Raw genomic sequence first — 12,497 nt, 5'->3', positions numbered from 1 at the left:
GTCGTCCTTAAACGCCCGTCCGGACAAGAGGCTCGAAGAGGGTCGTCCTTGAATGACCATCCAGACCAGAGGACAGAAAGAAGCGGTTGTCCTGGAACGCCTATCTAGACCACAGGCTAGAAACAAGGGATTGTGACTGTCCTGGAATTTCACACCGATTCTATATGGGTTGGTAATTACCACTTCCTTATATCTATAAATATCTGATGTTGGCAGAGCGTCGCCTTGACTTTCGCTACCTGGATAAGTATTTATCTTGTAATGCTAACGGATTCCACAGGCTAATCTGTATACCATGAGTGCGGACCACATGGTGATGCTGTTTCCCGCCACGCAGTTTCCCGCCACGCAGTTTCCCGCCACGATGTTTCCCGCCACGAAGGTCCCCGCCACGCAGTTTCCCGCCACGCAGTTTCCCGCCACGCAGTTTCCCGCCACGCAGTTTCCCGCCAGGCAGGTCCCCGCCACGCAGTTTCCCGCCACGCAGTTTCCCGCCACGCAGGTCCCCGCCACGCAGGTCCCCGCCACGATGTTTCCCGCCATGCAGGTCCCCGCCACGCAGGTCCCCGCCACGATGTTTCCCGCCATGCAGGTCCCCGCCACGCAGTTTCCCGCCACGCAGGTCCCCGCCACGCAGTTTCCCGCCAGGCAGGTCCCAGCCACGCAGTTTCCCGCCACGCAGGTCCCCGCCACGCAGTTTCCCGCCATGCAGTTTCCCGCCATGCAGGTCCCCGCCACGCAGTTTCCCGCCATGCAGTTTCCCGCCATGCAGGTCCCCGCCACGCAGTTTCCCGCCACGCAGTTTCCCGCCACGCAGTTTCCCGCCACGCAGGTCCCCGCCACGCAGTTTCCCGCCACGCAGGTCCCCGCCACGCAGTTTCCCGCCATGCAGTTTCCCGCCATGCAGGTCCCCGCCACGCAGGTCCCCGCCACGCAGTTTCCCGCCACGCAGGTCCCCGCCACGCAGGTCCCCGCCACGCAGTTTCCCGCCACGCAGGTCCCCGCCACGCAGTTTCCCGCCAGGCAGGTCCCCGCCACGCAGTTTCCCGCCAGGCAGGTCCCCGCCACGCAGTTTCCCGCCACGCAGGTCCCCGCCACGCAGTTTCCCGCCACGCAGGTCCCCACCACGATGTTTCCCGCCACGCAGATCCCCGCCACGCAGTTTCCCCGCCACGCTGCTCATGGCCGTGATGTTGACGTAACTGCTGTGTGCATAAAATTCCCAGCAAAGATTGTAATAGTTTTATGCTGGCCAACTGGCAAAGATCTTCACTGCAGAATAATAAAGCAAAAAATACAGCATAAGGACAGGTCAAGAGTCCAATGCATTGTTTGTTGACTTAAGAGATTATAATCATTCAGTTGACTGGACTAATTCGTGCAAAATTGTTGATTGTAAATATGTTAGTGAAATATTGTTGAATCTTCAGTTATAATAAGTTGTGAATCGGGTAATATTAATATATCTCCAGGATTATATAAATTACGTAGCTTTATGATTGGTAAGATCTATGATTGGTGCATAATTGGGTAAAGAACAGATTTATGAGCTGATGGCTTATTCCCAGACTTAAGGAATCCCAATCCCCCAATTGGGCCCAATCCCTCAATTAGCCATTTTTCCTGATTATGGTTCATGTCTCTTAATTAATCCAGTCAGGTGTGGGAGTTATATAATACCAGTCAGGTGTGGGAGTTATATAATACCACATCATGGTCTTTTCTCCCTTTTGAATTTCTTGAAAATGTGTTGAATCACGATAGCGCTCCGATTAATATAATTTTGCCTCTGTGGATGCTAACACATAACTGAGTCACGTGTTTTTTTGTGTGTGTGATTGTGCTTGCATATATATAATTGTCATTGTTTATATATATATATATATATATATATATATATATATATATATATATATATATATTATATATATATATATATATATATATATATATATATATATATATATATATATATATATATATATATATATATATATATATATATAGGAGGGGTACCACCTCTGGTGCAAATGTAGGGACCCATAGCCTCAGAGAAGAAAATAAAGAGTACTCAGAGAAGACCTTTTGGATCCTCACTGAACACTTTGATATTTTCTTCTACCACCCCTATTCTTTTGTTAAGTGTGTATATTTATCTAACTTTATTTGAAAATGTCATTACACAAAAAAAGTTACAATATTGATTACATACAGGGTACAAGGCTGCTTGTCATAAGTTGAATAGCTCCTCCAGCTCCTCAGATGGCGGGCACGAACCATGGATGCAGTGAGCATTTCCTCTCTGGATTGCCACACTAAGGCGCTGAAAAAGAAAACTGGCAGCTCTGGGGTCTCTAGTTGTTTCGATTAGCTTAGACCCCAACTCCTTTAAAAAGCTAGCAGCACTTTTACCCCAGGCACCAAGCGTCTCTGAGGCAATGGGGACAAAATTGTAGTGGTGCTCAAGGTCTCTGTATTTACGTGACTTGGCCGCTTCCCGGTGATTGGCAGCTCCTCCTGCTTGTGTAGCACTGAAGTCAACATAGGTATTGGCTAAAGTTGAAACGCAAGTGTAGTCCCACACCAACTGTCTACCATTCTTCCAGGGGTTCACCGTAATTCCGTCTGGGCGACCGACAGGCTCATCAGAGTTGCGGGACATTAGGTAACGGGGCTCTCTCTCTGCTGGACAACCGGCTGTGGTATATATATATATATATATATAATTAGTTCCGTATAAATGGGAGCTTCCTCGTATGGGCCAAGAGGAGAGCCCAAACAGCTCCCTCTATTCCTATTCAATTATTTTTCACAATTATATGAAGAAGTGTGTGCGCGCGCGCAGACACGTCTCTCCTAACTCTCCCATAAAATTTATTGGCATTTTGTTTATATTGACTCCCGAGTGTGGTTAGGCCTATATCTCTCAGGAGAATGACTTTTCTTGGCCAGAATTGCTTTCGCAGTCATTCAATATATAACCAAACTTCTTCCTCTACGTCTTAACTTGCTGTAAGTTATTGTAAGTCTTAAAGCCTACAGGATCACAGGCGCCTAAAGACTTAAGTTACTCCCTGTTTTTTTTTTTCTATAGTCTTTACTAATGTGGAGGAATAGGGTCAAAAGTCAGAGAATATTATACACCCTTTTGCGTTATCACTATCTTACAAATAAACCTAACCCAAGCTAACCTAACTCTTCCTAACCTAACCTATCCTACCCCACCCTAATCTATCCTACCCCATCCTAACCTATCCTACCCCATCCTAACCTATCCTACACCATCCTAACCTATCCTACCCCATCCTAACCTATCCTACCCCATCCTAACCTATCTTACTCCATCGTAACCTATCCTACCCTATCCTAACCTATCCTACCCCATCCTAACCTATCCTACCCCCATCATAACCTATTCTACCCCATCCTAACCTATCCTACCCCATCCTAACCTATCCTACACCATCCTAACCTATCCTACCCCATCCTAACCTATCCTACCCCATCCTAACCTATCCTACCCCATCCTAACCTATCCTACCCCATCCTAACCTACCCTACCACATCCTAACCTAATCCCAACCGATCCTAGCCTAGTTTGGCCAAACCTTACCTAAGGAAACAGATAAGATGTTGTTTTATTTGTGGCGTGGACCCAACCTATCCTCCTTTAATAATACATCACATTTTGACGTATACTTTTCCTAAGGGTGAAAACTGATGTACTTAAAATGGTAGCGGCTCGCGAAACTGACGTTGTGTCCCGTTTTCTGGTCGCAGGTCCTCTGGTAGGTTAGGTTCGGGCACTTGAGTACAACAGTTTACAGACGTTGGAAACGTTCGGGAGACACCGAGACTGGTGGACGAGGTCCGTACGTCAGTATGACGTCGGATTGTTCAGGCTGGTGTAGGTGCTAGGCCCCAACCCAGTCGGAGATCCCGTCGGCCGAGCGGACAGCACGCTGGACTTGTGATCCTGTGGTCCCGGGTTCGATCCCAGGCGCCGGCGAGAAACAATGGGCAGGGTTTCTTTCACCCTATGCCCCTGTTACCTAGCAGTAAAATAGGTACCTGGGTGTTAGTCAGCTGTCACGGGCTGCTTCCTGGGGGTGGAGGCCTGGTCGAGGACCGGGCCGCGGGGACACTAAAGCCCTGAAATCATCTCAAGATAACCCCATGTTCAGTGGTGTTTACTGTGTTAATAATGTCTATTTTAAACCGGACTTGACAACGCCAATCGTCGGTATGGTGTTTATACAGAGGCAGCCGTTACCTAAGAAGCGTTATCATCGGTGTCATCTTGAGGTTATCTTGAGATGATTTCGGGGCTTTTAGTGTCCCCGCGGCCCGGTCCTCGACCAGGCCTCCACCCCCAGGAAGCAGCCCGTGACAGCTGACTAACATCCAGGTACCTATTTTACTGCTAGGTAACAGGGGCATAGGGTGAAAGAAACCCTGCCCATTGTTTCTCGCCGGCGCCTGGGATCGAACCCAGGACCACAGGATCACAAGTCCCGCGTGCTGTCCGCTCGGCCGACCGGCTCCATCAACGATAAATTATTCATAAAAAACAAATCGTAAAATATGCGACTGATACGAAAATCTACGGGAAAGAGGGAAGGGAGGGGGAATCGTCAGGGAAAAGCGCCAGGCCATTACGACTATTTAGCACTGGGAAGGAGTCAGGATATGGATTTGGGATGGAACGGGGGAAAGGAATGGTGCCCAACCACTTGGACGGTCGAGTACTGAACGCTGACCTGCATGAAACGAGACCGTCGCTCCACCGTCCAGTCCAAGTGGTGTGGAGAAAGTGGGACGTGAAACTAACATTGTTGTCGAGATGAACAGATACCAATATCTTGAGCGATACCGGTTAGCGATATTCGGATACAATAAAAAAAATCGATATTCGGATACTGAAACAACGCCCCTCAGCGCATTATCGGAGCACCTCTACACTGTAACCTCGCACAGTGACCTACACCAAGGGTCAAAGGGCAGACAGGTGCTCCTCAGTATTGACCACGACAATAGGCCACACATCAACACAATAGACCACACATCAACACAATAGGCTACACATCAACACAATAGACCACACATCAACACAATAGGCCACACATCAACACAATAGACCACACATCAACACAATAGACCACACATCAACACAATAGACCACACATCAACACAATAGACCACACATCAACACAATAGGCCACCATCAACAGAAACTGTACTGGCAACATTTCTGTACTTGATTAATCCTATGAGGCTATTTGTTTATTCCAAGAGAGTATTTAACGTGAATAAAGGTGGACATCCCGTTCTCTCGATCTCTCACTCCGTAAAAAACATAACTGTTTTGCCTAACCAGAAACGTACAAACCCAAGCAACCCACCTAACCTATCGAGACAAATTACATAAAAAAACGTATTTTTTTAAGTTCCTTATGCATTTTGACGTTAAAAACGTTTGATTTTACTAATATTTCGCATTTTAAACGAGTGCCAAATGGAGAAATCGAGCGACAGAGCTTAGAGCAACAACTCCCTGAGTCAGGCGCCTGTAGAAGGCTGTAGAAGCCTGTAGAAGGCCGTAGAAGCCCGGAGAAGCCCGTAGAAGCCAAGACTGCAAAAGTACACAATACGGCACCGACAAGAAACTCCCGAGGAAGCCTGGAAGAGCTGCGACCAGCCACGCGGCCTCGCGTTGTTGGATCAATCATTTAGTCGTCTACTAATAAATAGATCTGTTTACATCCAACGATTTGTTCCTGTTTGCCCTCATTAGAACCCTTTTGAGAAGGGTATTGAGTGACCGCGTTGAATCAGATCCCTTTGTGGGTTATCTGTGGCTTCCGGTTTATCCCAGAATGAAATCTGACGTGAATCTTTTACCGGCAATAACCTCACATACGTATTATGGGGGCAATAACCCCACATTACACCCATTATGGGGTCAATAACCCCACATTACACCCATTATGGGATCAATAACCCCACATTATACCCATTATGGGGTCAATAACCCCACATTACACCCATTATGGGGGCAATAACCCCACATTACACCCATTATGGGAGCAATAACCCCACATTACACCCATTATGGGGGCAATAACCCCACATTACACCCATTATGGGATCAATAACCCCACATTATACCCATTATGGGGTCAATAACCCCACATTACACCCATTATGGGAGCAATAACCCCACATTACACCCATTATGGGGGCAATAACCCCACATTACACCCATTATGGGGGCAATAACCCCACATTACACCCATTATGGGGGCAATAACCCACATTACACCCATTATGGGAGCAATAACCCCACATTACACCCATTATGGGAGCAATAACCCCACATTACACCCATTATGGGGGCAATAACCCCACATTACACCCATTATGGGGGCAATAACCCCACATTACACCCATTATGGGGGCAATAACCCCACATTACAACCATTATGGGGGCAATAACCCACATTACACCCATTATGGGAGCAATAACCCCACATTACACCCATTATGGGGGCAATAACCCCACATTACACCCATTATGGGGGCAATAACCCCACATTACACCCATTATGGGGGCAATAACCCACATTACACCCATTATGGGGGCAATAACCCCACATTACACCCATTATGGGAGCAATAACCCCACATTACACCCATTATGGGGGCAATAACCCCACATTACACCCATTATGGGGGCAATAACCCACATTACACCCATTATGGGGGCAATAACCCCACATTACACCCATTATGGGGGCAATAACCCCACATTACACCCATTATGGGGGCAATAACCCCACATTACACCCATTATGGGGGCAATAACCCCACATTACACCCATTATGGGGGCAATAACCCCCACATATATCCTCCATTTCCTTAATATCGTCCTGGGGAACCGGCACTCAAATTGCATACAATTTGAGTAAATGTGACTTGATTACTGTACAAACGAGTGGGTAAGAAGCAAGGAGCACTTAGCGCCACAGACACGAGGATCATGAGAGGATTATTGACCCCCAGACCTTAATGACCACAACAACTTGTGTCACTTGTTAGGAAGGAGCCCCCCTCTCTTCTCTCCCAGAAGAGGAAGAGAAGAGGGGGCTCCTCATCACTTGACCACCTTCTCACTCTCATCCTTCCCACCAAGCATCCATCACCCCAAATATCCCCCCTTTTCCATACTTTTCCCCCTTAATCCATCAGTCCTTTCCCTTTAAACACCCTTAGGACATACCCTATACATCCTCTTCCCTCACTAGATGCACCTCCTCTCCTTCATAACCCTTCCTCTCTCTCGCACCTCTCCCCAGCACGCCTCTAATCCCTTCCCCCACTACTCCCTTACCATCCCCTGGGGCCTTCTCCCCTCCCCCACTACTCCCCTACCATCCCCTGGGGCCTTCTCCCCTCCCCCACTACTCCCCTACCATCCCCTGGGGCCTTCCCCTCCTAGTAATTATATACTTCACAGAGATGAACACAGCTACCGTCTCATGGCCACCTCCCAGGTGCATGATGAGCGCTCATCGACCCGATCATGTTCGACCAGGAATCGTCCCTGGGGTGCGTCGGTGCGTCATGCAGCCTGGAGACGTCTACTGTCCCCCGAGGCGTCTGTCTATAACAGGAGGGAGGGAGGGGGAGGGGAAGAGACAGTGCAGGCGGACACGGAGAGGGGGGGGGACAGGATAGAGCCGCCGTGCATGCGCCATTACACGAGTGAATAAGGGGGACAGGTGAACGAAACTAAGATACAAACGAGGTGGACAGGCACACACGAAGCAAAAAAAAACTCCGACCAAAAAAAACGTAAAACACATGAAAAAACATATATGGAAAACGTACTAGACGCAGAGACAAGCCGGTGGGCTGGATATTAACGCTGCCCAAAAGGTTGCACGCATCACCACGCTTAACGCAAAATAACTCACTTTAAGCAACAACGAACACAACAAATTTCGAAGTTAAGAGCGTCAAGCCCATTGTGGCGAGAGCTCTGTGGGGTGTAGTGCTGTCCAGACACATGTACTGGGTAAACTGGACACATTTACTGGGTAAACTGGACACATTTACTGGGTAAACTGGACACATTTACTGGGTAAACTGGACACATTTACTGGGTAAACTGGACACATTTACTGGGTAAACTGGACACATTTACTGGGTAAAATGGACACATTTACTGGGTAAAATGGACACATTTACTGGGTAAACTGGACACATTTACTGGGTAAAATGGACACATTTACTGGGTAAAATGGACACATTTACTGGATAAAATGGACACATTTACTGGATAAAATGGACACATTTACTGGATAAAATGGACACATTTACTGGATAAAATGGACACATTTACTGGATAAAATGGACACATTTACTGGATAAAATGGACACATTTACTGGATAAAATGGACACAATTACTGGATAAAATGTACCTGTCGTTGGTCAGGTGTCCTGTCCAACGACAGGACACCTATGACAATTTGAGAATGAAAATTTGAGCAATGTTCAGTTGATGAAAGTGTTATCAATGTTCGGTTTATAAAAGTGACAGCAATGTTCGGTTTATAAAAGTGATAGCAATGTTCGGTTTATAAAAGTGACAGCAATGTTCGGTTTATAAAAGTGACAGCAATGTTCGGGTTATAAAAGTGACAGCAATGTTCGGGTTATAAAAGTGACAGCAATGTTCGGTTTCCCCTGCTACTTAATTTGGAATGATTGTAAACGTCTTTAGTCTGTAGTCTTGACACTTAGAGACTCGAACATTACTGACACTTACAGAACCGAACACTGATGGCACTAATAATTATATATCTGCATGCTCGGAAACGCACGTTCCCTCTTTAAGCCGCGGTAGTTTGAGCCACGATGCCACGGATAAACGAGCAGTGCCATGTGAGTGACACAGACCGACGACCACTCGACAGTCCGTGGCACAGTTTAAGCCGTGTCGAGTCCGACACTCACAGTATATGACAGGTGAATATCAGACGGTGATACGCTGTTTTTGTTTGACGGTACTCGACTGTGACACCGTGTAGAATCAGGAAAAGGTGTCCTATAGACACAGTGCCAAACAGTGACATTATCTGACTATTATAGTCCGCCAGTGCCACAGTACCATGCAGTGACAACAGTGGCCAGCCAGCGACGGTGATAGCTGGTGATACCAGCTATCGGGTGAGTACCGTGAGAGAACTCAGTTTCGGCCGACTATGTGGGAAGCTATTATCAGGAGAAAGCGCCAAGTCATTACGACTATATAACACTGGGAAGTGGTCAGGATAAGGATTTGGGATGGGACGGAGGGAAGGAATGGTGCCCAGCCACTTGGACGGACGGGGATTGAACGCCGACCTGCATACAGCGAGACCGTCGCTCTACCTCCCACCTCAAGTAGTTAGCGACTATGTGGGAGCGCGTGGAGGCCCTATGGACATTTGAGGAGCCTTCCGATATTGCCTCGTGATGTTACTCACGTATTAAACGAGGCGTCTCCGGGCGACCGTCGAAAACATCTTCGTGATTACGTTAAGTCGTCAATATATAAGGAACATCGCAGGAGCTCGGTCGAGCTCTCTCAACCACCAGCAAAATACAGTGCCACCATACCATCACTATTAGCATCACGTCGATACTCCTGTATGACGATCACTATAACGACCCCCTGTTGCCTCCATCACACCATCACCACCACTGCACCATCATTCCAGGACTCGGTTGTCTGCCTCCAGCGGGCCATGATATCCCCGGATCATTATAGGAATATTGAAAATATGAAGACGACGACAATATTGGTGTGGGGTGAGGCGAGCGAGCTCACATCTGGCCACCACACAGCTAATACTGTCCCTAGTATAGGGATAAGTAAGGCTCAGAATGACCACCGCTATGCTAACATCACCCCACCGCTGCCACCATCAACGCCGCCACCTCCACCAATAGAACGTTCACTATAAACCTAAATCAGGACGCCTTCAACACAATCTACACAATCTTTCCTAGACCAATACCAAACTGACCAATATCTTAGACCATTATGCAGCACCGGCATGAAATCCGCACCTTGTGAAGGGTAAAACCGAGATTTACGTACAAAAGTTTGCAACAAGACTGGCCCCAGAGTTCATAGCTATGAGGACAGGTTAAAGATCTTACAACGCTGGATGAGTGAAGAAACAGAGAGGATATGATTGCAACATACAAAATACTGAGTGGAATAAACAATGTGGACAAGGGCAGCCTCTTTAAATTGAGAGACTGCGTGGCAAGAAGACAGAGGGAAGCTGGAATTGTAACTGGAGCTTATCTGGATCTACATGTTTACAAAACGCAAGGAAATCTTTTATTCTGTACAGGTGGTGAAGAAATAGAATACCCTGAAAGAAGAAGTTGTGGAAGACACTTCTATACAAAACTTTAAGGCGGGGTATACAGAGGTAGACGTCAATCCATTCACCTAGGCTCTAAGAGACTCGAACCCTGAACCCCACGCGTGTGAGGCTGAAGCTCTACCGACCGAGCTATTGAGGAGTCTTAATAAGGAAAGTTTCCAGAAGCAGCAGCAGCAGCAGCAGCAGCAGCAGCAGCAGCAGCCTGCTGCCAAACTGTAAATTTCGACTTTTCCCTGACTACTGCTGAAGCTCAGAGGAATTACTGACCCACGCCATATAAATTGTCATCCACACTTCCGTGGAAATAAACCTGTATGAAAATTTATATGACGTGAGCGTGCGAAAATTTATATGACAACCCCGCCCACCAACGCAACAAACGCGCCTACCAACGCGCCACAATCACCACTTCCCTAAACCCCAATGTTTTAATCTGAACCCAAAAAAGCAGTTGGAGGAAGCCTGTGGCCGGCCGCCACAATACCAGACTAAGTTTTTACCTTGGGAGACATTACCACAACAAAGGCTGAGCTTTATTGTTTGTTGATATTTTTCCCGTGACGTCAATGGTTATTTACCTGGCCCTGTGACGTCATTCTTGTTTACCTGTGTGACATAAGGGAGCGACCAGCATGAGAGGGAGCGAGCGCCATCCCTTCCCACTGTGGTCCTCTCCCATCCACTTTTCCTCTTCGCCCTGGGGTCCGCTTTTTCACCTCAATTTTGTCCTCGTTCTTTTATCACTTTCTATTCCGTCTGTCTTCTTCATAGTTTTTTTCTCCCTACCTAAGATAAGGTAATTATCAGGTGAAAACTAGTGTGACTATGTGAAGTTGTAGAAAAAGTAGTATATCTTTCGTTCAAAAAACACACGCTCACAAACACACTAGTTCCTTGTTGCTTCTCTCTCTCTCTCTCTCTCTCCTACCCAACCACTTGGGCTGGACGGTAGAGCGACGGTCTCGCTTCATGCAGATCGGCGTTCAATCCCCGACCGTCCAAGTGGTTGGGGCACCATTCCTTTCCCCGTCCCATCCCAAATCCTTATCCTGACCCCTTCCCAGTGCTATATAGTCGTAATAGCTTGGCGCTTTCTCTTGATAATTCCTTCCTTCCTTCCCTACCTCTCTCTCTCTCTCTCCCTGCCTCCCTCTCTCTCCCTGCCTCCCTCTTTCCCTGCCTCCCTCACTACCTCCCTCAGTATCACGGTCACCACATGCTGGGAACCAATCAATTATTCAACATCAAAAGCCCCGGTGAGTTGCATCAGTTGGTCCAACTTTTAATTGGAGGCGGACGGGGTGTGGAAGCCTCAAGCCTCGTCCCCACGTCCCTCCCTGCTGCCCCATCACAGCCTCACGACACCTCCCTTTAATTACTCCTCTTCCCATCCCTTATCCTCCCCGTCCCATCCCAAATCCTTATCCTGACTCCTTACAAGTGCTATATAGTCTTAATAACTCGGCGCTTTCCCCTGATAATTCTTTCCCTCCCTCTTGCTCATCACTTAACCAAATTCTTAAATTCCTTTAATCAAGGGGTTAATATTAATCTAATTGTAATCCATTTATTAATATTAATCTTGCGATTATTTAATATATAGCGGATATCGCCAGTTACCCTGATATATTGGTTTATAATTCTGGAAATCGTCCAGCAGATCGCCTTATTGTTTAAATATCGCACACAACTATCAGATATTCTTGTTAACGATGCATGTTAATTCCATTACCAGCTTGATTCCAAGAATTGGTCGATATTGCAAGGGCAACAGGTGTGATTTATGTAGTACGTTCGATTCTCAAATCGAACACCTCCGACTGAACCCTACGGTTTGGAGGCTCCGGCATCAATTTTAAATCGCACTCTCTAATGTAAAAAGACAAATTCACCTTTGAGGTCAATGAACACTGTCAGCCCCAGGGGGGGTGGGGGTTATTACTCGTTTTCGATGTTCGAAATATGACAGATTAGGCCTACAGATGCATTTAAAATTTATTACCTACACAGATTGCATTATTGTTGCATTATGCAAAGTAATTGAACAATG

At 47.0% G+C, this 12,497-nt stretch overlaps 1 protein-coding gene across 1 annotated transcript; it reads right to left on the bottom strand.

The window, feature by feature from the left end:
• Positions 1-235: 235 nt before the first annotated feature.
• LOC138370526 (uncharacterized protein slr1819-like) lies at positions 236-1,183 on the bottom strand. Its single transcript, XM_069334910.1, has one exon. It carries the CDS (start codon positions 1,181-1,183, stop codon positions 236-238), a length of 948 nt encoding a protein of 315 aa, XP_069191011.1.
• Between the last annotated feature and the right edge of the window lie 11,314 nt (positions 1,184-12,497).

This window comes from Procambarus clarkii, chromosome 32 (assembly GCF_040958095.1).
Source record: "Procambarus clarkii isolate CNS0578487 chromosome 32, FALCON_Pclarkii_2.0, whole genome shotgun sequence".
Lineage (NCBI taxonomy): Eukaryota > Metazoa > Arthropoda > Malacostraca > Decapoda > Cambaridae > Procambarus > Procambarus clarkii.
This window is presented reverse-complemented; position numbering and strand designations above follow the sequence as displayed.

Excerpts from the sequence above, each read along its gene's own strand:
- LOC138370526 (XM_069334910.1), bottom strand. The coding sequence starts at position 1,183 with ATGAGCAGCGTGGCGGGGAAACTGCGTGGCGGGGATCTGCGTGGCGGG.